The 27,016-nt window shown below is 40.1% G+C and overlaps 1 protein-coding gene across 1 annotated transcript in view; it reads left to right on the top strand.

Moving 5' to 3' along the window:
* LOC139731069 (uncharacterized) overlaps positions 1-27,016 on the top strand; it is a 71,275-nt gene that overhangs the window by 19,577 nt on the left and 24,682 nt on the right. Inside the window, 33 exon segments of the mRNA XM_071641948.1 lie at positions 1,743-1,859; positions 2,899-3,630; positions 4,388-4,825; positions 5,358-5,468; positions 5,992-6,120; positions 6,833-6,955; positions 7,154-7,261; positions 7,598-7,717; positions 8,138-8,260; positions 8,939-9,034; positions 9,037-9,057; positions 9,305-9,496; positions 10,152-10,283; positions 12,257-12,283; positions 12,917-12,958; positions 14,320-14,436; positions 14,981-15,160; positions 15,665-15,835; positions 16,647-16,772; positions 17,097-17,222; positions 17,808-17,956; positions 18,574-18,735; positions 19,012-19,191; positions 19,673-20,165; positions 20,737-20,925; positions 21,425-21,544; positions 22,207-22,412; positions 22,983-23,070; positions 23,605-23,811; positions 24,524-24,631; positions 25,185-25,466; positions 26,021-26,221; positions 26,658-26,839. Coding sequence (XP_071498049.1) covers positions 1,743-1,859; positions 2,899-3,630; positions 4,388-4,825; positions 5,358-5,468; positions 5,992-6,120; positions 6,833-6,955; positions 7,154-7,261; positions 7,598-7,717; positions 8,138-8,260; positions 8,939-9,034; positions 9,037-9,057; positions 9,305-9,496; positions 10,152-10,283; positions 12,257-12,283; positions 12,917-12,958; positions 14,320-14,436; positions 14,981-15,160; positions 15,665-15,835; positions 16,647-16,772; positions 17,097-17,222; positions 17,808-17,956; positions 18,574-18,735; positions 19,012-19,191; positions 19,673-20,165; positions 20,737-20,925; positions 21,425-21,544; positions 22,207-22,412; positions 22,983-23,070; positions 23,605-23,811; positions 24,524-24,631; positions 25,185-25,466; positions 26,021-26,221; positions 26,658-26,839 — 5,798 coding nt within the window.

Raw genomic sequence — 27,016 nt, 5'->3', positions numbered from 1 at the left:
CATTTCCTTTTCTTTCTTGAAAGAAACAACAACAACAACATAAATATCATAGTGTAATATCCTGAAAATTGAGACATTGCTTTAGTTTATGTAGCAATACCTCACTTTATGACATAATGAAAACCTCGCTGAGGATTATAGAGTAGAACCTCAAGTGACAACATTCATCGACAATTGACCATAAAGAGTATTGATTTGGTTACAGACTTTCTCTAAATGAAAATACCTCACCTAACAACATATATTGATTACTGACCGAACCTAGTCTCGGTCTTGATTGAACATTAATCGGCATAGGCAGTATTGATTTGAGTAGGTACAAGCATTCTCTCAATGACGGTAACAACAGTGATTGTCACCATTAGCCAAAGTAGGCACATAAGGAGGAAGCGGTTAGTACATGATATATTGCATTAGATAAATAATACTTGACCCCCAGAAATATATATATATATATATATATATATATATATATATATATATATATATATATATATATATATATACAGCTCTGAGAAGTGAAGAGGTTTCATAAATGATCCGGTTTTGTTGGAAGAACCGATCAAATGATAAAGATCACAAGCTGTGAGCTGCCTAACTTTCTTTTTTAATGAACCATCATAATGATATACTTATAATTCCATCATACAATACTGAAGACCAACTATAAAGTCTTCGTTACGTACTTTCGTCGTCACACACAAAATGTTTCCTCATTTGTAAGGAAGTAGTAGAACGCGTGCGCGTTTTGACCTTTAGGTACACTGAAACAGACTCTTAGAAAGAAAAAGCAGTATTGCCACCACCACGGTTTCTCTGATAAAGAAATATGTGATAATTGAACAAACGTATATACTGCTAATAAATTCTTAACCGAGTGAAAATGGTATGATTATCAATCACAGTTGGGCAGAAGCTAAGAATGTAATACTCGTCAGAATTATACTGGCAACTCATTTGCATTTTGTTTCTTGTCTTTGAACAGTATTCGTTTAAGAGGCGCATTCCTGAAGATATGTTCAAAGCGTCCAGCAAATCTGATGGCAACGAAATAAAAAAAAAATCGTGATCTTTTATCTCTCCAACTTTAGATAGAGATCTTTTGTCATCACCAAACATCGCAATGCAATGAAAGCCAAGTTTAAAGGGGATATTCCATACGTTTGATATGTTACTAGTATCACGTCATGGATACATAAATCTATAATGTCGTGATTAAATTGGTGGAATTATTGTGGTCTCCAGAGTAGGTAAACCAATACTTTCAAAATCCAAAACATAATACACTCCATGATACAATGAACAATAAAGACATAGGCAATAGGAGGTTCACGTATTCCAATAACGTATATCAATGTAATTCCTGTACAATACCACTTGTTTAACAACTTCCCCTTTGGAGAACTATAATATGCATAGAACTTACTGCATGCATGTTTCTATTTTGTGTGCTCTGTTTCATTTAGCACATTATCTGAGGTTTCTATGTCATTATCCTTGTTCACTCTGATTTGTTATGTATTTTTAACAAGCTATTATTCGTTACCCAAGTCATTGTAATTTCTGAAACTCTGCACCCAGCATAATCAATTCGTAGATGTTAATGATTATGCAAATGATGGAAATCACCTGAAAATTTTAATATGATACATGTGCAGTATGTTTGCATGTAGACTTACTTGACGCTGCATTCACTTTATTTTCATAACCAACGTTCTTTGTTTTCTTTCCCTCCTTTGCAGTTGGGTCAGCTGACAGATTACCGTCATCATCGTCGTCGACGTCGAGTTCGACGCAAAACTCTGCATCGCAGAATGGGGCATCAGCAATACATAGTTCAACTCATTTATTATATGAAGGTAGGACTGCGATCCATTTCCTCATTTCAAATTCTAACTTTGTACATAATTGTTCGCATCAGAAAGAATCGAATGTGTTTTTGTACGTTTTCAAACGAGTACATTAACGACCTAGAGAACGACAAAAGTAAAAGCAAACAAAAGTAAAAACAAAAACAAAAGCAAAAGCAAAAGCAAAAGCTAAAGACGGAATAACAATGAGAATATAACCTGAACGGATAGCATACATCTAGGCAGTTGGATATTTGACTTGAGTGTTCGCTCGCTTTCTGCATTCTGTGGTTTGTGATGACGCAGAAAAAAAATCAAATCACTATGACCGCCTACGAAATTCTACATGAGACACAGAACGTCTGCATTCTTTGAATACCGATGAAATAATGTTGTCGACTCACAACTCTGATATCCGCCATGTTCACATATACAGCATAGCGGGGTAACGATCGTGATCCATATCTCTCTCTTTTTTTTTTTTTTGCTTTTGTAAGCGTTCACAAGGATAAAAAAGAGGGATACGGTCATGATCCAAAATTCGAGATTTGTAAATCCCATTAATTTGATCAAACAAGAAGTTATAGTCTATTGCATTGTTGCGAGAAAAGCAAGAATCTTTTTGTACTGAACAGCATAAGATTGTTTTCTTTTTATTCTTTTATCACGTATTTCATTCACGGATTCTACACGGAGTTCGCAGTGTGCGCCTGCAGCTCTAGACTCCATTATCTAATACGTACAGGACAATTGTACTCCCGTGCCAAGTGCATGTTTTTCCTTTCTTTTGGTTAAATTTCCCCCACTCCGACTTGACATCTTGATGTTTTTGTGTTCAAACCAGCTCAATATTCTGCCAACACATACACATACCCCTTAAAATAAATCTGATATTGGTTTTGGTATGCGAGGGGAGGAAATAATGGGAGTGTCTTGATCCTTTGTCTTTTTGTCCTATACTTCTTGTTCTCCGCTAATCTTCACCATTGTTAACCTAGATTTTACGACATTTTTCATGCTTTCATTTCTGATTTACTTTTGGACACAGAAAATTTGCTTTCACATGCTGCTGTGGCGACATCAAATTCACAAAAAGATACCTTAAAAAGGACAGATGATGCCACTTTAGAATTGTTAGATTATTTTACTGCAAGAAAAGATGTTATACCGTCATCAAGAGAATCTGAAATTGGACGTCGGAAAGAGGCGTTGAACGTTGCGAAGACGGAAGCCCCGTCCTCAGGCAGGACGCATGTCACTGAGGCGGACTTACAAGCAGCGTTCGGAACAACGCTAGGGGACGAAGCTTTAACAGAAATCAGTGTAAATTCGCTTCACCGAACCTCGACAGTAGCGCCAGATTCATTAACCCAGGTAAACCAGCAGAATATATTACCAACCACCGCGTCGCCGGGTGAGACGCTGACTGAAACGCGGACAAACCGACCGCCGGAAATTACAACGCCGGGCGCTGACACACTGACGGTGTCGGCCGCAACAACCGCGTCTGACGCGTCACAACCGCTGACGGAAACGGCGCCAAAATCTTCCACCGAGTCTTCATACAGCGACGGTCATTTTACAACCGGTGATTTACACACGGGCTCGTCCACTGAAAAGACGACGGAAGCGGAATCCGTTACGTTGGCTGATCGCACGGATAGCACACACCGGGAAGGGGACTTTAGGATACCTTCAACAAAAGTCGCCCCGGAGGAAATGACAACAGAAAGCCGAGTTCACGTCAATCAGGATGGGTCGTTTCAGTCAAACCAAGTCGGTAAGTATTCGTCAAACTCACTTGCAATGATGGCAAGTGGTGAATGCAGGAAAATGAGTAGGCCTATCAAACCATAATCAAATCATATGTTCCTTCTTCCTGTATTAAAACTTACTTTTTCTTAACGAGTTAAGCTTTTCCTGGATGCATTTCATGAGGTATTTCGTATTTTTTTATTAGTGCAAAAATGAGCAAAGAAAATGAGGTTCTATCTTTTTTTTTTGACAAACTGTTATAAACTACTGAAATCCTTGCATCTGATCGGCTGAGAGTAATTGTATCAGACTAATTGATAGGACAATATGCTCCCAGAAGAACATCTCAAATTTGGGTGCACATATATCGATATAATTGTCATTGATATTGACTTTTTACCATTAGTTTTTAGCCACCATTACAATTATCATTATCATAGTTATCAACAGAATTACTGTTATCGTCGGCACTATCTGTACCATTATGTCTTATTAATATGGTAAATAACGCTTTGAACAGTAAAACGGACGGTCCACAATCAAACTCCAGCCAACATGACATTTGATCTACTGTGTTCATGTTAATTCAAGTACGTGCATGAATACTTGGAAAGTGGGGGATATTATATAACAGGGACAAGCGGATGCAAAATGCTTGCACCACAGAATTTTCCATGTGTATAGGAAATGAGCAAGCAATTAACCATCATACGTAGCTTTATGAAAGACACTGTATTTGCAAGCCATGTTCTGAGTTTTGTTTTGAATGCTAACTTCGACAGATTTTGCCTCAACGGCAATGCCTGTGAATCTCGCTACAGCCGGCGGGAATTACGTAGAGGCACCAGTTGAAGACACAGCTGACGTCGACCATGAAAGCGACAGTTCCGATACCGATGATGAACCGCTTCACGACTCGCCTCCGCCGACGGAGCTGCCAAGCGAGACCGACCACTTGGTCGCCCTTCCCGAACGCCAGGGCGCCGCGACCGAAGCACCGAAGGATGGACCGGAAGAGACTTCCAACGAGCGAACTACGGATGCCGCTCCCAGACAGACGTCTGAGGAGAGGCGGGATGATTCGATCACAACGGACGAGACAAAGAACTTCGTATCCATGACAACCGTCGAGACGACAACCTCTCTTCCAGAAAGAACAGAAGATTCGGAAAGTGTCACACAGAAGAATCCTGCCGTCACAACTCCAGAGACATTGGAAGGTAGGACGGCAAACTTTGTAACGAGAGAGAAAGAGAGAAAGGGGGGACAGATGAGTTTGAGAGTCGAGATGGAGAGAGGGAAAGAAGTGAAAGATGCGTTTGACCGTGAGATTCATGTATAGAATGATATGGGTGAAGCTTTCATTATTATTAACAGTTTTTGTCTGTATGTTTTCCGTGTTCATAGGTAGTACAACTTGATCACCTCAAATTTAACGTATTTAACCTTAAATCTAACCTTAAACGTATTTTGATAAATTTTTAAAACTGTCACAAAGCAACATAAAATTATTTTGAGTGTTTTGAATGACGCACAACGTTTTGTACGCAATCTGCAAACTGAATGTTCTTGATTGAACATAGAATAAGTTATCTAGAAGAAAAAAGTGGGTGAGAGAGAGAGAGAGAGATAGAGAGAGAAAGAGAGAGAAAAAAATGATGTCGAACAGTGAGTTAATTTAGTATTGTTTATCGTGTATATATCGTAAACAACTCCTATATCAATCTTTGATCACTGTTACCATGGTTACAGAAAAGGAAACTGGTTTCTTTCGATGCACGGATGGAACGATCATCGCTATCGAATCGTTCTGCGATCGAAAGGGAGACTGCCCCGATTTCTCGGACGAAGACATGTGTGATCGTAAGAGCAGACAAGAATGATACTATTCATGAATTTACGCATTAGCACACACACACACACACACACACACAAACATAGTTAAGAAGATTATGCCAGTTTATGAGCGACTATTGTTCGTTTCATCATTTACTTAATCTCCGTTAAAACTCCTTTTCTCTCGTTTCCAAAAAAACTTTATTGCTACGTCAGCCTTGATGGTCGAGTTGGCTATTCACGATGACGTCTATTCAAAAAGATTTAACAAATATGACTTCTATTGGTTGGGTCACTTTGGTATTTTGTTAAAGAGATCGGCTCGTTCTGTTTCCTACGAATGCAAAATAAATGAATGGAACAGTCTCTTGGAAACCAATCCAAAAATCCTGCCATAACCTTTCAAAAACCTTTATAGCCAAGAGAAAGATAATTCGATTGACTCTTTGTTGTAGTAGCGTCATGATGTTTGTTTTGGATTTTGTTGTTGATTTGCGAAGGCTTTTTTTGTGTTCATTTCTTTTTGTTCTCTGTTGTTTTTCCTTCGCAGCCGAGGAGAAAGCCAACCTAACGGAACAAATCCACAGACCCACCTCTTTGTGGAATGAGGAAAAGAAAGAGGGAGCAAATGAGGAAATTATATCTCTGGACGGCGAATCAGATACACAAGTAGTGGAACGTAGGCATATTCATAATTATTTTCAGATTTTTATTATGACTGAGATGACATATTGTAAAAGGAACTTAATACAATAATTACAAGAAATACTCTCTTAAAATGTATCAACGGTGTCAATTCAGCGAAGTTTTTCTTTGACTCTCTCACATGCCAACCAAACCTACAAGTGAAGGGAAGTGACATGTATTGAATTACCAGGGAAAGGACTGGAACTTCCTTCATTGCAATATTTGAACTTTGGTTAAAGACCCGCGGAGGATACCTGGGGGTTAGAAGGCTGGGCAGCTCAGCTCTATTCGAGAATCCCTGTAATGAAATGTGTACAACTTTATCGCTGATCTCTATGTATTAGTGCGAGCACGGCCGAAGAATCGGGTGAATGTCATGAGACCGACACCCACGAGTCATGCAGCCCACGAGTCATACAGCCCACGAGTCATATAGCCCATGAGTCATACAGCTCATAAGTCCTACAGCCCACGATTCGTACAGCGCTTGAGTTCGACACTAAGCAAAGCAGGCCCGCGAGACCAACACATCAAGCAATGTCGACTCCAGGGCTGTCTTTGCCTAGTGTCGAGCTTAAAGACTCCCAACTTTGAAAACCATGATTGTCATTTGTACAGAGAGCCTACAGCGATATAGTAGTGGCAGGGTTTACCACAATGTGATGCCTCAATGATTTTATTTTTTGTTGTTACGATTTATACAGAGAGTCACACCGAAGCTCCGGCGATGTTCACCTGTCTGGGAGACGGTTCCACCATTCCCTGGTCAGCGGTTTGTGACAAGCGAGGCGACTGCGACGATTACTCCGACGAGTACGACTGCGATGGTATGTCACGTCAAGCATATAACCTTAAATGAGACAAGCGTGAGGACAGGTCATTCCCCTACATTGAATGTACTTAGGCCTAAATAATGCATGTTTGCTTTTCTTTTTCTGTAAAATGTGTGTATTATGTGGTCTGTATAGACAATGCGTGAATGTATTTTTGTCTGTAAATGATTACTGATGCCCTTTTCATTCCAGGGAGTAAGCACGTGACCACTGATGCCACCACAACCACAGAATCGTCGGCGAAGTCGTGGACGATGAGACCAAAGCTTGACCTTTCTCCAAAGATCGAAGTGCTAGACGGTGAGTACCAATCGTTTACAGCGACATAGGGTCCTACTAGTGGAACATGAACGAGAGAGTGTATCAAGAGAAACAATCCCATAATGTATGGCAGCAATCGCTGATTCCCGGACTACAAACAGCCGCGGTCACAAAATCTGATCATTCATGACACAGGTTGAACGTAAATCATACAGTCTGCTTACGTAATGGAGCATGATCTCGTGCACGAATGAATTTTGAAGTACACGATAATGACGATAATGACAATTTTTGGGGAAAAGGGGTGGGGCCGCACTGCACATGAAGCGTGTGTTGATTGCAATGTATTCTTGTTTTTCTTTCTCCATCTCGTAGAGGAAGACGAGATCGAGGAACTGTTCCGATGTCTGGACGGCAGCGCCGTGGTGCCCATGTCGGCCGTGTGCGACAAGAAGTGGGACTGCCTCGACTTCTCTGACGAAGACGAATGCGATGGTAAGATCAGGACGATGGTCACGACATTGAGCATTGAAGTGTCACCAGATAACCAACGATTTTTTTTTTTTTTGCAAGCACAACAACTATCCTTGGTCAAAATGTAGACGGAAAATTGTGTTGTTTCAATGGAATGATCTTTGTATATGAACTTTCCTTGAAGAAATGTTAATGGTTACAACGAAATGAATAATAATCGGACGTGTTAAAGAACATATATAATATTTTATGATCATGATGATATCAAACACCTTTTTCCATTGAGTGTGTTGAGTGATATTCCTGTAATTTTTGATTGAGGCTTGTTATTAATTATTTTCCATTCTGTGTTGAGTTAGTCTTTTTTTTTTTAATTTGTGCTTGTTATTCACTTGAAAATTGCGTCATTCTGTCCATGTGTTTGTTTTTCTTTCTCCTCAGCAAAAGGAAAGCTGAACATCACGAAGCCCGCCAAACAAAAACCTTCGATGTCTTGGGCGAAAACGGAATCAAGATTGCCCCTACCCGGCAGAGAAACAAATATGATCATTGAAGAAGTATCAGGTAATAGAGATGATATTTCTTTAAAACGATGCACATTTAATAGTTGGCTACATTCTTCCCTGGATCTCCACGTTAGATTGGGCTCTCTTGCAGTATATCAATCATAAGCTCAGGGCAATTTGCCAAATGTTTTGAAAAACAAGGGCGATTATACGCGTCATTTGATGTAGGTTGTGTGGGTACCTTAATGGAGGTCGGTAAAAAGGAAGTGCTTTATAATTGGACTATCCCTTTGTTTGATTGTCCTTATATTCATGTTGCTGGAAATTTTCGTTATGCTTGACTGACTGTGATTCGTATTTATGGGTCAATTGGTATTTGTAGAAGGGTGTTGACCATGTTGACAGTGATGTGATAGCGTAACTCATGTGTACATAATATGAAGAGTTTAATTGCATAATGGATTAAGCGCCATTTCTAAACATTTCAAAGTAAGCCTATCATCGAAAAGAACAAAATAAGACCTTTTCAGTGATGTATCATTTGTAACATAACAATGAATATCTTGAAGTTATGATTAAAATTATCCAATACTTTTTTTATTTCTTCTATGTTTTATAGAAGCTTGAATATCTCAAATCAACACGAATGGAATTGACTCCTTTTGCAATGAAACTCTCCATATGGCGCATTTGAACATGTAGTCACCTGTGTACTTGCTTCGTTTTGCACTCACAGAGGCTAAGGGGAGCTTGCCGGAGTACTGGCGGTGCGAGAACGGAAACTACATCTTCATCAGTTCCGTTTGCGACAAGAAGGATGACTGTGGTGATTTTCTGACGAAGATGACTGCATAGGTAAGGTTAACATGGAATTAAAGATTCAACAAATTATAATAAACGAGGCAACTCCTTTATATTGGACATCATTTCCATGTTGACGAAGATAACTGCATAGGTAAGGTTAACATGGAATTAAAGATTCAACAAATTATGATAAACGAGGCAACTCCTTCATATTGGACATCATTTCAATGTTTGCTCGATATCACAACATGACGTCTAATGCGTACGAATTGTAAAAATATTCCCAATAGGAAAACAGGAAAGGTCCCAACTACAGAGGCCCCTCCCATCACAGTGGCGACAACAATGAACGCTTCCATCCACGTAGAGAGCGGGACACTGGCCGTAACCACGCCCGTTTCGTCAACCGTCCAATCAACGCCTGCGCATCTGACCCTATTTCAGGGTGGCGACGTGAAGGCGTGGTCAGAAGAAGTCACGCCTATGATGGGTAAGGGTATTCTTAGATGATTTTTCGTTACTTCCAGTTTCGTTCAATTCTAGTTTGGTTTGGTGTAATAAGCGGTAATTAGGTTGCGCAAAGCATTAAGCATATTGTTGCTATAAATCTTAGTTCAGCTAAAAACTTACCCGGATGTAACATTCTCGCTCTGTGCGTATTTCAAGTTCAAGTATAAGAGGTGAAAGACAATATTAGCACCGTCAGCTTTGGTTACTGGTTAAAATTAACCGTTGAGACGATTTGGTCTAACACGGATTTGCCCGCTCAGACAACACCTGCCCGAGTAGTCTCGGGACTCGTCTTCAACGGGTTAACAATTGCTGGGTTCTTCCCCAAGATTCCAGCTAACAACAAGAAGAGAAATATTATCAAGATGCATTTCTTTATTATGATTGACATTCACAAGATATCTCTATCATAACATGGTGTTCTGCTATCCTAATTTCCTACGATCATCTCATTTTAAGAATACGTTGTAACATTGGCAGTGTCAGATATCGATCGGTGGTGATTATATTTATATTTATTAAAAGTGGGTTTGGTTGCGTAACTGAAGCTATCCTCTAACAGAAAGCAGCAGCGAAAGTTTTAGGGTAAAACTGCTCGTATGATGGCATTCACGTTTTCGTTGTTTGTCGATCAGACATTCTCCACGGCCAGCGCTTTCCGACAGCGATGTTCACGTGCAACGACGGTGAGGAGATCGAAGCCGTCAAGGTATGCGACTACGAGGTCGATTGCTTCGACGGCTCCGATGAGGACGACTGTTATGATGGTGAGTCGACAACGAGATCTTAATTGTTATCCCTCTCCGGAAGGATGCCTCTAACCAGCCTGACCCTCCTGAAAGTATCTCCCTTATCCAACCGTGTGAAGAAGCCCCCTCCCAGGCTTCCCCCTGTTATGGAGCCACCGGCGTCCAAGTCGACAAATCACTTCCTTAATAAGATGTGCAGTGTCATACAGAGGTGTCAATTCAATGTTGACAAGACGGTATTGCTTTTTGTGTATAATATAGATATCCAGTGTATAATGGGTTAAATCGCTCATCAAGCTTGAAGCTCCCCCAAAAGTCCAAACAAAAAGTATCTCAAGGGCCCAGACATTATCTATCAACACACTGCTCCTCGTTTGGATTCGGCTCTAACACAAGGAAGACTTACAGTAAATAGTTCACCTCAACCAGTCAGCCGTAATACAGTCTCTCCATTAGCTCTCTGGCTGGGAGCTATTCAGTGAAGATAACATGCGACTTAACTGCCAGTGTTTAATTATAGCAAAGTCCTCTATCCGCATTTAGGCATGTGGTGCAAGAATTAACACTATCAGCTGAGACTGACTGTCAGTTTAGCAGTCAGGGACTTAAATTTAATAGTGTAGACCAGCGATAGCACCACCCTTTTGTCAGATCTCAGGGGCAAACACGGGGATCTGAAATCAAAATATGAGCAGCGGTTCCTTGTTCGGAGGAGGGACCGTGGTTCTCTAGACATTAACAACTCACGCTCGGCCTTGGGTTTTTGGGGTGCTGGAAACTTTCTGGGGTCTTGCTGAAATAGAAAGTTGGCGATAATCCACGCGTTCAACAAGACCGCAAACAAGCTGTGATCATTAGGGGAGCAAATATTGAAACGGGTTATTTTCGCTAGGAAACCTCCGCCTTAAAGCACACACGCAAAATCCGCACATCACAACCTTCAGGTTCGCACCACGGAATGTAAACGGCCCGACACGGCTGGGGAACATGCTCGAGAATTTACTTAGGAAAATCAGCCTGTTGGTGACGAGTCAATAGCTGTCTCGCTAGACTGCGTAAACTTCAGAAACCGAAGACAAGATATTCCGTCATTCAGTGGGTGTGGTGAGCTTTCAAATGTTTATTCAAGTCAGATATGAAAAACTTCCAGAGCTGAAAAGACAACAGTCATGGGGCCCACTTATAAACCGAATTACGCTTCCAATAGGAAATGAATAGAATCATTGGCCGATTCATAACATAGGAACAATCAAAGGAACCGTATTCCGTCTGCTATTGTTTCTGTTTTCCACCAGTCTCCCTAGCAACCCATTTCGAATGAGAAAGTTGTCAAATGAGCGGGTGTTGCGTTTCGTCTCATGCAGAGAATGAATGAATTAAATGAATGGATGAATGAATGAATGAACGAACGAACGAATGAATGAATGAATGAATGAATGAATGAATGAATGAATTGAATGAACGAATGAATGAATGAATGAATGAATGAATGAATGAATGAATGAATGAATGAATGAATGAACAAATGAATGAATGAATGAACGAATGAATGAACGAATGAATGAATGAATAAATGAATGAATGCATGCATGAGTGGATGAATGAATGTATGAAATGACGAATAAAATGAATGTATGAATAAAATGAATGAACGAATTAATCAATTACATAAATTCATTAAATAATTCAAAATGAGAGAAAATGGGGGTGGGTGGGGGAAAATAAGCCTGAAGAAATCTTGATTGCGTTGATAAATGAATGAATAGGATTGGTTCGTGTCTAATTGTAATATCATACAATATACATAATGAGTAAAGATATCATAAGTAAACGAATTAGTAAATCAATATACATAATGAGTTTTGGAATTTGTTAAAGAGCGAAATGAAACTTAAGCTCCTGATTACTTGTTACTATTTCATGAAATCGTGTATTCGTCTTCTCATCATTGACCTGAAAATTTCGTCTTTATTCATCTTCCTTCCTCACAGGATGGGACGACGAACGTCATCTAAGATGTGAGTTTACGCCAGACCTTGTTAGCACGGTATTCACTGCCACTCAGAAAAAAAAAAATGTTACGGACGCATGGAACGAAAACTAGTCCCTTTAAAACTCTTCATCGATCCATAAGGACTACTACACCAAAACAATCTTAATCATTACAGGCGTTTGTTGTCTGATGATTTTTTTTTTGCCATGGTTAACAAAATACTTTTAAAGCATCTTTCCTATCATTTCGTTTAATATTATCAAGTTGATTGCAGTTATTATGTTTACCTTCATCAGTGCTATCATTGGCGTAAGATAATTGCTCGTAATCTTGGTAATCTTGCCATCATTTTCGCTGGTGTCTCTCTCGCTCGTTCCCTCCCCCGTTCTGTACTAGCACTGGTATGGAGAAAGAGGCAAACTTAAGTCATATACATCTTTCTTTATTACACCACACAAAAGACGTTTGCATTAGTATGTTGTGTCAACGCACTTTGCGGCCTATTTCTGTTCTTCTGAGGATGTCGACTTCGTAAATAGCTGCAGCTCCAACTTGACTCTAAAGCCCTCAGGGAAAATGTTATTATCGAGGCTTGTAACCAGGAATGTAGGTCGTGTTTGTTGACTAAAAACATGGATTTTCTTCTGTTTTCCGACAGTTGAGAGAGAAGTTGGCTCCGGAACAGGCTCTACCCCTATCGGTATGTAACGTACTTCTTCTTCTTCTTCTTCTTCTTCTTCTTCTTCTTCTTCTTCTTCTTCTTCTTCTACTACTACTACTACTACTACTTCTTCTTCTTCTTCTTCTTCTTCTTCTTCTTCTTCTTCTTCTTCTTCTTCTTCTTCTTTCACAGTCTGGTTTCAGCATTCATAGTCATATACTTTTTCTTTCTTTTTAAATGTCTCAATCATTATGGTTTGAAAGACGTAACAACAGAAATAGAATTATGTATTATAAGGTCTTTTGCTTTACCCCATGGCGGTAATAGTAGTGTAAAAGGTATCATCTGGAAATAGTTTTCGTCAGGAGATTAACGGAGACTCTCGGAGAAAAAGCCTTTGTTTCTGCAGCCCCATCTCTCTGGAACGCTCTTCCACTAAGGATCCGATCAGCAGAGACCATTGAAACATTTAAAAAGCTTTTGAAATCACATATGTTCGTATCTTGTTTCGATTGAATTTTCAACGAATTGTTCATTGGTGTGTATATCTCTACCTATCTCTTTCTTCTTTTTCAACCTTCTTATGTATAATTATGACTACGATGTATGCTATTCTTTTCATAATTACGTCCCTCTGCGCCTCAGAATAGGATACTAGATCGAAGGCGCATTACAAATGCTGTACTTATTATTATTATTATTAACGTCGCATATATGGGCTTCACTCTACAAAGTAATAAACAAAACTGAGAGAGACAGAGAGCTGCCACAAAAGGGACGTAAAATGAGACAAATGAAGATTTATCCGTTTATGTACGTACTCATGCAATGATTCATTCATGATTCATTCATATTTATTTATCTGTTTATTTAGCTATCGCTCCGTGTTTCTGTCGATTCAATCCTATTTACATATTTAAATGTCCTTTATGCCAGTCGAGCCATGTTGCTTCACAGTAATTAGTCTTTATAGTAGTAGTAGTAGTAGTAGTAGTAGTAGTAGTAGTAGTTTATTCTTTATTAAAAATCACACCCGTCACACGGACGGCCGGCCTAAAAAGGCCTATGAGTGATACATATACATCAAACATTATAAGTAATATAAAATATATAAATGTTTCATGTAAGACATACAGACAATAAAAAATAATTTAACATAACAAAAGAGAGAATATGGTGGGCTAAATAATACATAAAAGAGATATTCAGTTGTGGGAATATAATAAATTGTTACGGCACGTTAAAATAAGGTGGCTGTCTACTAGATTATGAATTACATAATATTACGCCATAGTTACATTGGGCTTCGTGTGGTGGCGTACAATCTTGTTTTCGACATTCTTGGTATGCTTCGCCTCTCACTGTCTACGTTTCATATGTTTTTTTTTTCCTGATTGTAGAATGCGGTACGGGATTTTTCCAGTGTAACGATGAAACCTGCATAGATGAGTCCCTGCTATGTAACGGTGTCTTTGACTGTCTTGAAGGGGAAGATGAATCAGATACGAACTGTGCTGGTGAGTGCATGTCTGTCCTTATCGGTCGCCACTTTCGACCAATTGGATGTTAATGGGCGCCATCACATGACTTTTTCTTTTCTTATCATTGATTGATAATCGAATAGAGAGAAAAGTTTAATGTTGTCTGTCATATGAAGAATGTACACTGTATCAATTACATGTTGGTAACAAGTTAGTGAATTGGTAGGTAGGCCTATATTCTAAAAACATAACTGTAATGACTTACTTGTCGATTTTGGAGCATTTCATTGAACTGTATTGATTTGTTTTAGTGACAGCCAAGGTAGCATTGGACTCTTGTTACCAAGCAACGACGGGATCGACGGCTTTAGATGCTGTCCTTGATAATGATAATTTATCTTCCTCATTTCAGAAATGGTCATCATTCCTTCCAAACCTTCGTCAGTCATTCCTAGAATAAATTATTAGTTTTGCATCTCATGAGTAAAACGTGTTAGAATATTTGGTGATCGACGAGATTAGAGCATGGAGATTTAAATGAAAAGCTAACTCCGCGATGCCACTTTATAATTGATCGCAGGTGCCTGTCCGTTCCCATCACTCAACGAACGGGTCATTCTAGCAGTCGGCTCCCAGGCGCAGTCCAGGTACCGGGACGGTACAAATCTCACGCTGGCCTGCACCCGGGGAAGCACCCTCCAGGGTTCGCTGATGATCACATGTATCAACGGCACGTTCACCGACGGCACCCAATGTCTACGTAAGTCTTTCACTGCGATATGCTTTGTAGTTTGGAAGAATCTAAAGGATGGTGGGAGATGATCCAAAAAATAAGAAAAAAGAAGAGAAAACTGGAATGAGTACGTAAGACACTGATTGAATCAGCTAATATTGATAGAATCCAATTACACGAAATTATGTAACTATCTCAATCGTTGTTACTATACTTCCATACCACCCTTTCTGTTATAGGGACTTTTGACAGTGTGTTTCATGTCATGACATTTTTTGTTTCATTAAGCACACAAAGGATTAAAGCATAAAGCTGAGAATAATGGGTTCTATGCGTCACTCGTCACAGCACGACACTTAAATGTCACCCTGATTGAATACTACCTGAACGTACTTGAACTTCAGTGCGATCTTTGCATGTCTCCGGACTACGAATTTCTCTTTGAATTCATCTTCATCCATCATGTCACCTGAAGTAATAATTGACTGTCTAACCTGGCTCACGGTTATGGATATGAAATGCTCTCCGCAGGTATGTGTCACATCGACCCAAACCGCAACGCCCTCACCTGTTCGTCCGACACCTACGAACACGGCACGAGTCCGAACTGCAGCTGCAGCGACGGCTACAACCTGGAAATCGCCAACGCCGACATCACATGCAACGACACGATGTTCATCCCGACCCATCCCCAGTGTGAAGGTTTGTTACTGTCTGTCGCTAAAACCAGGGATCTACTGCGGATCCTATCGTTATCTGTGTTGGGAAAGTTACCTAAAGTTTGAGAAGAAGAAGAAGAAGAAGAAGAAGAAGAAGAAGAAGAACAACAACAACAACTTCAACAACAACAACAACAACAAACAAAAAACAACAAAACGACAAAACAACAACAACAACAACAAGAAATTATGCTGAGTTTTAAGATTCGGAATAAAGTCTTTACACAGCAAGAAAGTGAAGAAAATGACACAATGCACTATGTAATGATATCTGAGAGTCCCATCAAAGGCAAGACTGGTGTAACGAAAGTGCTCATCACTCGAGACCTGAGGTTGAGTCCTGTCCGACTCTAATGTCTTTGCAAAGCATTCCTTTATTTTCACTCACTTGGTGCCTAGCACTGCTGATGAAATGATTGCTTCAAAGTCCCATTGGGCACGTTGGGGAGCGAAGCAGCAATTGGAGTGCATACATTACGCAGATAATACCATCGTTGCCATTGTTATCATGATGATGATATTATGTCTGTATTATTGCTGATTGCTAAGGTCTAGTATTGGTATCCACTCTGACTTCGACGGTTTAGTTGTTGTTATTGTTACTGTTGTTGAGATTAAGAGGCACGTCATTTACATCATTGTAGTCTCGAGTAAAGTCGTTGGTTAGGATGGGATTTAGATGTACGCCTCACTTGGGGGTCTCATTGAGAGGCTGAAGGGGTCTTAAAAAGAAATATTCTATGCTGATATGTACTCTCTAATCTTATTCATCTCTTTGCTTGTTGATTCCATAGAAACGAATGAGTGTCTTCTGCCAGTGTCCCCATGCGACATAAACGCAGAGTGCTTCAACATGCCACTTGGAAGTTTTCAGTGCGCGTGCTTCGATGGCTACTCTGGTGACGGGACAGTATGCTCGGGTAAGGAACCAATGTTGATGAATTATTTCAAAAGGATCGTCAGGAAAAGCACTTATGTTAAGTTAAAAGTAGCAGGAGAACTAGAAAATGTGATAAGGCATATATCTCTCAGTGCTTGTCTAACTCAAGTTTCAAATGCATCCGACATAACGTAGCAAAAGCAGACACGGAACAAAATATATCTACTATGCCTTTTTTTGTACTTCAGTGGGTACTGAAGAATGAAGACAGATTATATCTTCAGTGCTTGTTTTGCGAACATGGTTGCTGATTATCTTGCAGTCCTCTTTTTTTTTATGCCTATCTTGCTTTTCTTCTTTCCAGATATCAACGAATGTGTTCTTGGTACGGCCATCTGTGACCCGGATGCAAACTGCACGAATACAGAGGGGTCATACATTTGCACGTGTAACGAAGGATTAATCGGTGATGGCGTCACTTCCTGCGTGGGTAAGACAATACAGCTTCCCGTCCGCCATCTTGTCTTTCATATAAATGGCATTAATCCATCTTATCAGCTTAGTTTGTGTCTGCATGTTTATCTATCAAAAAAAAAAAAAGACTGACAGTCGTATCACAAAGACGTGACGTGAGAAAATTGGTAGAATCTGAATCAGCTAATTAAGTAAGAAACTTAACTGAAAATTGGTTTACATTCAGACTGGCGGAGAAATTATATTGATTTTTTGTCTTTTATACGTATCTACAGAAATATAGAACCTGTAAGCAGTAGGATTTAATACCTGTTCAACAGGATATAAACATAATACAAAATATCTGTAAAGATGGATTTGCCGTTGTCCATCTTAAATTAACTATTCATATCATAAACTATGAAACTTTCAATTTCATTTCTAAATACCTGCTATCATCATGGAAGTATCTCTTGGTAAACGTGATGAAGGCAACTCGCTGCTTGGTATTTGTAAGATTTACTTGATTGCTTCTTAGCTGTCATCCCTTGACGTTAAATCCTACGCTTTTTTTTTTTAAAGTGACACCAATTTTTCTATTTCGTCCTGTTAATTTTCTCAGAACCAATCTACTTTGACTACGGTATGACATACGGCGATGATGTCATATCCACTGCGATTGCGACCAAAATCGATGGATACGTGATATCGATACCTCTTCAGAGACGTCGACTTTTCCCCGTGGGAGACCAACTCTATCGATACTTTCATGTAAGTCAGTGGCGCCTTTAGCAAGTTTCTCGCGGCAGGTACTAATTATGCTTGGCTGGGACACCGTCGTCTCGGAGTGCGCTTCTTCACGCCTGCATTCAGAAATCCCATATTCGATGTTGTTTTGTGGCTACTGCGTTGTCTCTAAAAGTATATCGAAATCCATTTTGAATCCATCATTGAATACTGGTCTCCTCACCAGAAAATTTTGAATACAGTCAGGAACCGGAATTTCAAAATTATCTGAAGAATCTTAGACAGTCTCCAATCTTTTTAACAAGATAAAAGATATCGATACACTATCTGGGATGCGTTGCCTTCTTCTTCAATACGATCTCTATCAGTTTAAGCTCCATGAGAAATAGTTAGACAAAATGGACGTTACCATGGAATATAAGGCAGCACTTTTGACGAGTATAATGTTCCAAATGAAGTTCCTATTTTCTCCAGTACTGCTATCAATGAGACGTTTTTGTTTTGTTTTGTTTTGTTTTAATGTATACATTTCATGAATGTGTTTGGGTCACCCCTAGTCAGTTTCAACTTTGCAGCAGTACCCGACAGCTCATCAACGATTTTTTTCCTTGTTTTGTTTCTCCTCTTTGATTTCGCTTCAGATCACTAACACGGGTATGGTGGCCTTCAGTAATATAATGAGTGCTGACATGACCGAGTTCTCTCATCCCTCTACGTTCACGGACACGTCGGGACAGCCTGCCGTAGCCGTCTTCGGAATATCTTCCTACACAGGCGAAGCGGACTCTGACGTTTTCTACCAGGTATGTACCACGTGACAGACCACGTGACTCGTTACTTCAGGATGAAAAAAAAATGCATTGCAATTCAAACGCTGACGGGCCAGTATTTCATATCGATGTCATTATGATATCAATGTTGTAGAGCTTATTTTTCAGTCCTTGAATAATATCATCATTTCTATAACTAATTCGACTACTACCATCCAACACAGCTAATATTTCAAACCGAATCCCTTCTTGTCGCTTTTGTTGAAAAGTTTAACTGTCAAAATGTGTACATTCCTATATTTTCCACAGATTTACGAGGACACTGATACGTCCACCCAGGCACAGACTCTGTTGAGCGGCGTTGCCTCATTCATCAATAGTGCCGACACGGCTGACACGAGGCTCACCACGACTTACTCTGCGAAGTGGGCGGTGCTTATCACGTGGTCAAACCTTAGACGATGGGGAACCATACCTCAATCAGCCGAGGTGAGTAAGATAGTGGCGAGATGGCTCAGTGGGTAGCGTATGTGCCTTCAGGTAGAATGGATAGGGTTCGAGCGCGGGCTCGAACCAAAGTGAGTCTTAACTGAGCAATGCTATGTGTTATCATGCCGTCAACTCTATAGCACAGGCTCCATGTATGAGAGAGTCAAATCTACGCATTTAAAAGATCTCATTAAATTCATTCATCGCAAACTAAGAACAGGGTGCATAACCCGATGAAGTGGTCCACCCCAAGCATTCACAGCTGGACCCCATTGAAGACCAGTTAATGCAGCTTAAAAATGGGCTATAACAGCCGTCTGTATGAAATGAAAAAAAAAAAAACCCTCGGTTTGTGAAGTTCGTGTCTGTACTGGAGACAAGACAGTTCTATTTATTTGATCGCATGTAAATCCTGACGCTGACTGCGTTCGCCGATTTTGCTGATTAAATGCATCAAAATGTTCATCTGTTTCTCCCCCAGACAAACACATTCCAAGCTGTTCTGACTACAGACGGCATCCGAGGCTTCGCCCTCTTCCAATACCAAGAATTGTCCTTGTTGTGGGATGAGAGCCAGCTGACCACTGACGAGTTCCCTATCATCGGCTTCCGGTCAAACCTCGAGTTCTACGACCTCCAGTCGGACAACAGCTATTCGCGAGCCCAGATGTTCCGACCAGACCAACTCGAAGGAAATATTCCGATTGCCGACACGTCGGGCCGGAGGAAGCGCGCGACGGGATCGAACGAGCTCGGCAAGTTTGTCTACCGTCTTGATAGGAACGCGGATGATTTCATCAACCCAGCGGAGTACTGCGTCAGCTGGTACGACAACACGAGGACGCTGTCCCGAAACACACCGGGTGTGCTTCCCTGCCCTTGTACTCGACTGCAGGCTATGAACGACGAGCGTTTCAAGCAGTGTACCCCTTACACCTCAGGATTCGGACTTCCGGAGGTTGACCCGTATCCAGGTATTTTCATTTACCCTACTTAGCACATTTGTTATTCTATTGCCCTAGACAATTATACACACCCTGCAAAAAATTGCCATCATAGCTGTTGCCATTATCGTTGTTATCGACTTCTAATTCTGCAGTCAAGTCTGACCAAAATGTTGGCAGTGCTTCACAAACAGACCAGTGTCTTTGTCCCGAACTCTTGGATATGCCCAAGACAGTTATAGGTCCATTGTGAGTTTACGACGATGGTTCCAGAATAGATAATCATTTATATACTAGAAAGAAAATGAAGTCAATGTAACGTCGTAGTGAAATATACGTCAAAACCATTAAACTCGCTATATTGATTTTATTATAAGACACCTCGCATATACATGTATTCAATGAACACTTTCATGACTATACATTTCCATCGGAGGGTTTAACTGAGATGGGACAACACTCCACTGCAATATCTACTTGTAAATGATCACTGAACACTGATCTCTTCCCAAAATGCAGGACGAGATATTATTTGCTATCTTGAAAACGAATAGCTTGCATTGAGACTTAACTCGTGATCTCTGTCTTCTCCAAACGCCAGATTCCTTGACTAACAGCGACAGTTGCGTGCAGCAGGTGTTCCCTGCAATTGACGGCAGCGGCTCCCGCTGCGTCTACTACCGGAACGAGAGTCTGGTGGTGGGCTACAACACCATGTGGGAGAGCAGCCAGATGCAGAGCGTGCTTGTGTCTACCTGGTCCTTCTCGTTCCTCTTCCTACAGTGGGGAAGTGAGTTACCTTCCTTTAGCACACTCAGTAATGTATTTCATATGCCTTGATCTTGCAAGAGAATCTTTGAAGACGCGGTAGCATGGGGAACATGGCTGGTCAGATTAAATCGATCTGTATTCGCTGTTTACCGGATTACACTAAAAAAAACCACGGTATTGAAATGAATTCAATTATCTTTTAATTTGTCCCCTTACATAGACGCCTGGTACAGAAAGAAACAAACAAAGAAAAAACACCATAAACTAATAGCTACTGCCCTATCTTCCCGTTCATGGTCGAGAGTAAGCTTGTTAAGTTGAATCATAATCAAGCAGTTTGTATGTTAGCAATTTCAATGACGATATATCCATTCATTAACCATACTTCGATCATGTTGTCACATACTGCATTAGATATATACGGGTAAATGTTTATTGGTTCGACTACAGCGTAACCAAATACTCAAATGGTCTATTATGTCACCGATATCGTTGATTGTTTGTTTTCTCCACTCCAGTCGACGATGTCTTGCCCAGGTACTACTGTTGTAGCCAGTCGGCCGACCCATATTTCTGCGACCTTTACAACGACAGACGTCCCAGAAGATCGTGTAACTCCTACATTCCACCAGGGCTTGGTGAGCTGGCAGAATTTCTTATTCAACCTAGGGTGGAGGACAAGCTGGTGTACAGACATAGGAAATGAGACAAAGCAAAAGAAATAAAAAACATAGAAATGATTCAACAGTGATGAAAATTCTATTGTTACTGTAATAATTGAATCATTAATTATCATGTTACGAATCCATCATTGCCTTTATTATCATGAGCAGCAAAAGCATCATTATTGTTACTTAATTGTTATTGCTATCAACGTAAGATATGAAAACAGTGATTTTGAATACACGTCTACACAGCAGGCACAATTTCCAAAAAAAAAAATCGCATTCATGGCGCACATATTAGAAGTCGAAGAAACTGTTTGATGAGATTTTAAGATTGTTACTTAATCAATGTTCTGGGTAAATTGATTTGAATTGATTTGAATCGCTTGTTTTGTTGCTAAATAGATAATAATCATATCATTTATGATTATATTTGAAATGCCTCAAGAGAGGGCTAATATTTGTGGGACTAATGCAGTAAAGCAAAACGTAAAGAACGACAATAAAATCACAAACATTACTTCTGTGAGCTCACAGGGGCACGTAAATGTGCAAACACTAACCTCCTTAAGGAATGTGTAAGGTGCTATGTGATGCCAAACATTTAATGAGGTTGAACTTTCTCCCTTAATTAGCCTGGGGCCAAGGTGATCCGCATATCCGGACGCACGACTCCTTTTCCTATACGTTTAACGGTCTGGGCGAGTACACTATGGTGCGGATCCCATACACGGGCTTCGAGTTACAAGGTCGAACGGGAAAGGCGTTTGACAGCGATCTTCAAGTGACGGACACCGGTACTGTGTTTACTGGGTTCGCGGCCGAGTACGGCGTAACCAAGGTATGAACCACGCAACCACAACTTAAGCTGGTAATGAACCAGCCTCGTGATTCGCTGACAATATTGACTGACGCTCAACAAAGTTAGAAATTAGTTTTGTTCATGATGCCGCAATTGAATTATGGTCATACTGTTTCATTACTTGAGTAATGAATTCAAGTTGCAAACCATATGTGAAATGAAAAAAATAAATAGATTCCTAAGATCCTGTGATAAGATAACGACTCCGTCTTGTGTTTTGTTGATACATCCTGCTATAAGCATCGAATACAAAAAAAAGAGAAACGGATGAACTATATAATATAATCATTTATATCTATCCACTGTATTTCCATTTCTTTTCTACTTTGCTATGCATATCTCATTCATGGTAATGCGGTAAAAAGGGGAAAAACATAACTTCGTTTGTGGTATTACTATAGTTCCATAATACCATGCATACAATATTCTGTATGGACATTATTGCAAATAGTTGGAAACGCCAGGTTGTATCAAGCCTAACACCGTAGTGAAGACAATATCTTTGTCGATTGTTCCCTGATTTTGTGCTTCTTGTATCGTCTGCTTCAGGTCGAGTTCGTGCTCAATTCTGAGCGCGCCAATTTGACGATCATCATTAACGGAACTGAGGAGTTTCTTGCCAATGATCTGCTGGCTTGTGAGTAATGTTGTCATACAAACCAACAGATTGATATATTTTCAATGTTAAGATTCGACATTTTTTTCGTAAAATATAGTTATTATAATTATCATCTGCGCCCTGTTGCACAGAAAAGACGCAATTAAATGTCACGTCAGAAAATCAATCGTGAGTCAGATATCAGCCAACCAGAAATGAATATTCAAGGACTTATTTTTTATCTCAACCTTAGTACAGCAGTACCTTTTAGATTTCTACTTTTACTTTGAATGTTTTATGGGGATTAATTTCTTTAAAAATGATATTTTCATGTGTCATAGTACTATCTAAAGAAAAAAAAAGAAAAAGCACGTTGCATTTTCAACTTGGCTTGTCTAGATGATACATCAGAAAACATTTGTATTATCGTTATCAGTTCTTCGAACTACTAATTAGAGAATGCATGGTTGTGAAGCATACATGAATACTTTTACCATTAGAAAGTATCTGCAATGTGCACTGAAATAACGATATATGACTCATGTGTTGTCGTATCTTACATTCACCTTACAGCGCCGTTCGTTTCGGGGGATCCGTTGTTTGACTTGCGCTACGACGCCAGCGAAACGAACACCACGGGCGCCCGCTTCATCGCGACATTTCGTGAAGACTTGTCGAGTGCGAACGACGTGTCGCTGAACGTGGGCCTAAACCTGAGAATGTTAGACTTCGCCTTCTCGAAGTCTGAGGCCTATGTGAACAGAACGACAGGACTGTACGGTAAGAATTATGTCTCCCCCCCCCCCCCCCCCGACATCAACAACAATTTCGACGATATTGTCCAAACCAATTTGGGGATAAACAGAGAGACACAACCACAATTGGCTGGGTCTGTGATGAGGACGAATAGATAGTTTTTCAAATATTGAAATGAAAGGTAATACAAAGTCTAGTTTGCAAAGGATGTAAAGAATGTAAGAATTCTTACAAACACTCGCACGACGAAAAAAAGTATATAAGGGCCTATAAACGGCATTTTATTGATACGCAAGTCATCGCAGTGGTCATGATAGTGCCTCAAACAATTATATCGAACCGAACGTTCAATAGATTCATTTCACAGGTATCTGAATTCGTGTTAAAAGATCATTAGGCCTACTGTAAATAGCTGGTAAAACGTGATTACCAACATTCATTTCTCTACATGAATCTGATGGTGTGCAAGCCGAATGCAAACTGCCTAAGGACCTTTCTGAATCTTGATGTGTTGATTAGGTTGATGTATTCTTTTTTTAGTTTTTCTTTCAAAATGATGTCATTTATTCAGCATTTCTCGAAGCATGAAGCAAAGCAAGAATGGATAAATTGATACAAAATTGCATCAGCAGAAATATAAAAAAGTAATATTCATGTTCGCCATATTCATCTAAGAAGTAATATCCATGTTTGATTGGTGCATTATTTTGTATTGTTTTACATTTTCAACCTGCAGGAATCTGGAATGGCGACCCCACCGACGACATAGTGAACCCCAATGGCACGGTTGTTCCAAACGCCATGTCACTCACTGACGAAGAACTTTATACGTATGGTGAACTATGTAAGTAATGTGTTGAATATTGTCCGTGTGAGGTTAGTGTAAGCATGCATGTTATTGCAACACTGTTCGTTTTTCATTTTTACAAAATCATCGTTTTTTGGATGATGTCCATCTCTGCTTTTTTCTTTTTGTAGTTTTGTTATCGTATGATTATTATCATATGATTTTCCCTCCAAAATGTATGTCTTTTCATCAGAGTACATATGATTTTCTTTCGATATAAAATTATGTTTATAATTTGCACATCAACCAGAACGAATAAAACGTGTGTTACAATGCAAAGGAGGTGATTTCTGGTAATCAACACCACACACATCATTCCAATTGTGACAACAGATAATGACACGGTTGCATCACCACCGAACTTGTAAGAGGAATCGTCCAGAACCTATTCAATTTCTCTAGCGCCATGTATACGATCTCTGCCTCCCCAGATTTTTTTTCCCTTTACGTGAGATTTCTCTAGCGAATTCATTGGATTATGAATGCAATTAATTTGCATATATACATATTCATAAGTGTAATACATCTCCTCCCCTTTTTTCACTAACAGGGCGCGTCAACTCAAGCACGTCGCTCTTCACCTATGGGTCGAACGAGACGTGGGCAACGTACAACCCGACAAGCTTCACGCCCTTGTTCATCGAGTCGCTGAACCAAAGCGTTGCCCTGAGCAACCCGGGATTCTACAGCCAAGCCAAGGCGTCGTGCTCCGCGAGCCAAAACCACCTGTTCGATGCATGCATCTACGATGCGCTCGCCACTAATGACGTCACAATTGGCGAGAACACCATCATGATCGGGAACGCGCGGGAACAGGAGGCGCAGGACCTCGGTGAGTTCACAATAGAGTGATACAGTATATACAAATGATGCACAGGACAGAGTGGATCGGTGAGAATTGAATGCGCGAGTTTAACTTTAGAACTGTTCAAACCCACAAGCACGGCGAGTGGATTTTAGACTGTCTCCAAAATTAAACAAGAGCATCAAATTCTCAGTGATCGATAAAATGGACCTGTGCATCATTCGTTTTATAAAGTGGGCCCGTGAAGTCATGAAATTCAACCTTTTTTTTTTTATTACCATCATGCATCCGGTACACCTACAATACTATATAAGGCTTGAACCATGTGTTCGGATTTTAACGGACGCATGGCTCAGTGTGGATCAGTGAAAATCAATGCATGATGATTTACCAATCAGATTGCTGAGATTCTAAAGCCCATTTTCTAAAACTCAGTAGGTCCTAGTTGTTTTGTTTTAATCAGTTTTAGATGAACATGTTGTGATTTTCACATAAAGGCAGAAGAAATGATGTTTACAAGCGACAATCTGTTTTCTTTATATGATTGCATATTGCTCTTCATCCACTTCTGAAATATTCAGAGAATTTCCCGCCGATCCTCAACAACATCACGGAGATCAGCAGCGACGCAGATGTCCCTGCCATCAACGTGAACGGCGTTCTCAACTTGATCGTGAACAAGACCTACATGTTCCAGGCTTCGGGGGAAGACGCGAACGGCGATACTATCGAGTACAGTCTGCAGGGAGATGTGCCTCCAGAAGCAACTATCGATCCCTTGAGTAAGTATCGATAATACAAAAGTTTTCACCAGCATAGGAACGCAGTGCTGAAGGCAAGATGTGGAACGAGAAATAGGTGGCTACAGACACTCTTCTGATTGGTTTGGCATGATCACGTGCTTTCTATAGGAACTGCATGATAGTGCAGGGACAGAGGATAAGAACAATTCGTTACACAGTTAATTGGTTACAACTGGACAAAATAGCTTGATTTTTTTTTCTCTATGTCAGTATTTTGGGGCGTTCGAATTGACGAAGTTAATGGTAAAAACAAAAATTCCAGAAAGCAAAAACCAAAACTAAAGACTCAAATTGATCTGTAAAATGACACCAACAACAACTTTCAGTTGTCAGTTGTGCAATATCATGTTGGTTAGTATTCTTACAATACACAACGTCTCTGCCCTACTACTACTACTACTACTACTACTCACAGCCGGTGTGTTCACATACCAACCGTCGGGACTCAGCCAGATCTCGATTGGTATCCTGGCCAGTGATGGCGTGGTATCCCGATTCCTCCAGCTGCTTATCGTCCTCTGCCACTGTGAAAACAACGGAACGTGTGACTTCACCACCTTGACCGAAGGCTACAACCTCAACAACGACAAATTTGCCGTAAGATATCTCTTCGTTTTCTCATCTTTTATATTATTTCATTTTGTTTTATTTTGGCTGTAAACATTACATGAACAGAGCTTTGTGATGAGCGAGGTAGGCTGTGTGACTGTGATATCTTAAGTATTCTAGTAACTCGTTCAAGGTAAAGGTCAGATCACTTACGAAAACATTAAG

This window comes from Diadema antillarum, unplaced genomic scaffold (assembly GCF_040938485.1).
Source record: "Diadema antillarum isolate AM-2024a unplaced genomic scaffold, OU_Dant_1.0 seq00000356_RagTag, whole genome shotgun sequence".
Taxonomy (NCBI): Eukaryota; Metazoa; Echinodermata; class Echinoidea; order Diadematoida; family Diadematidae; genus Diadema; species Diadema antillarum.
Note: the sequence above shows the minus strand (reverse complement) of the source record. Positions and strands in the feature narration are given on the sequence as shown.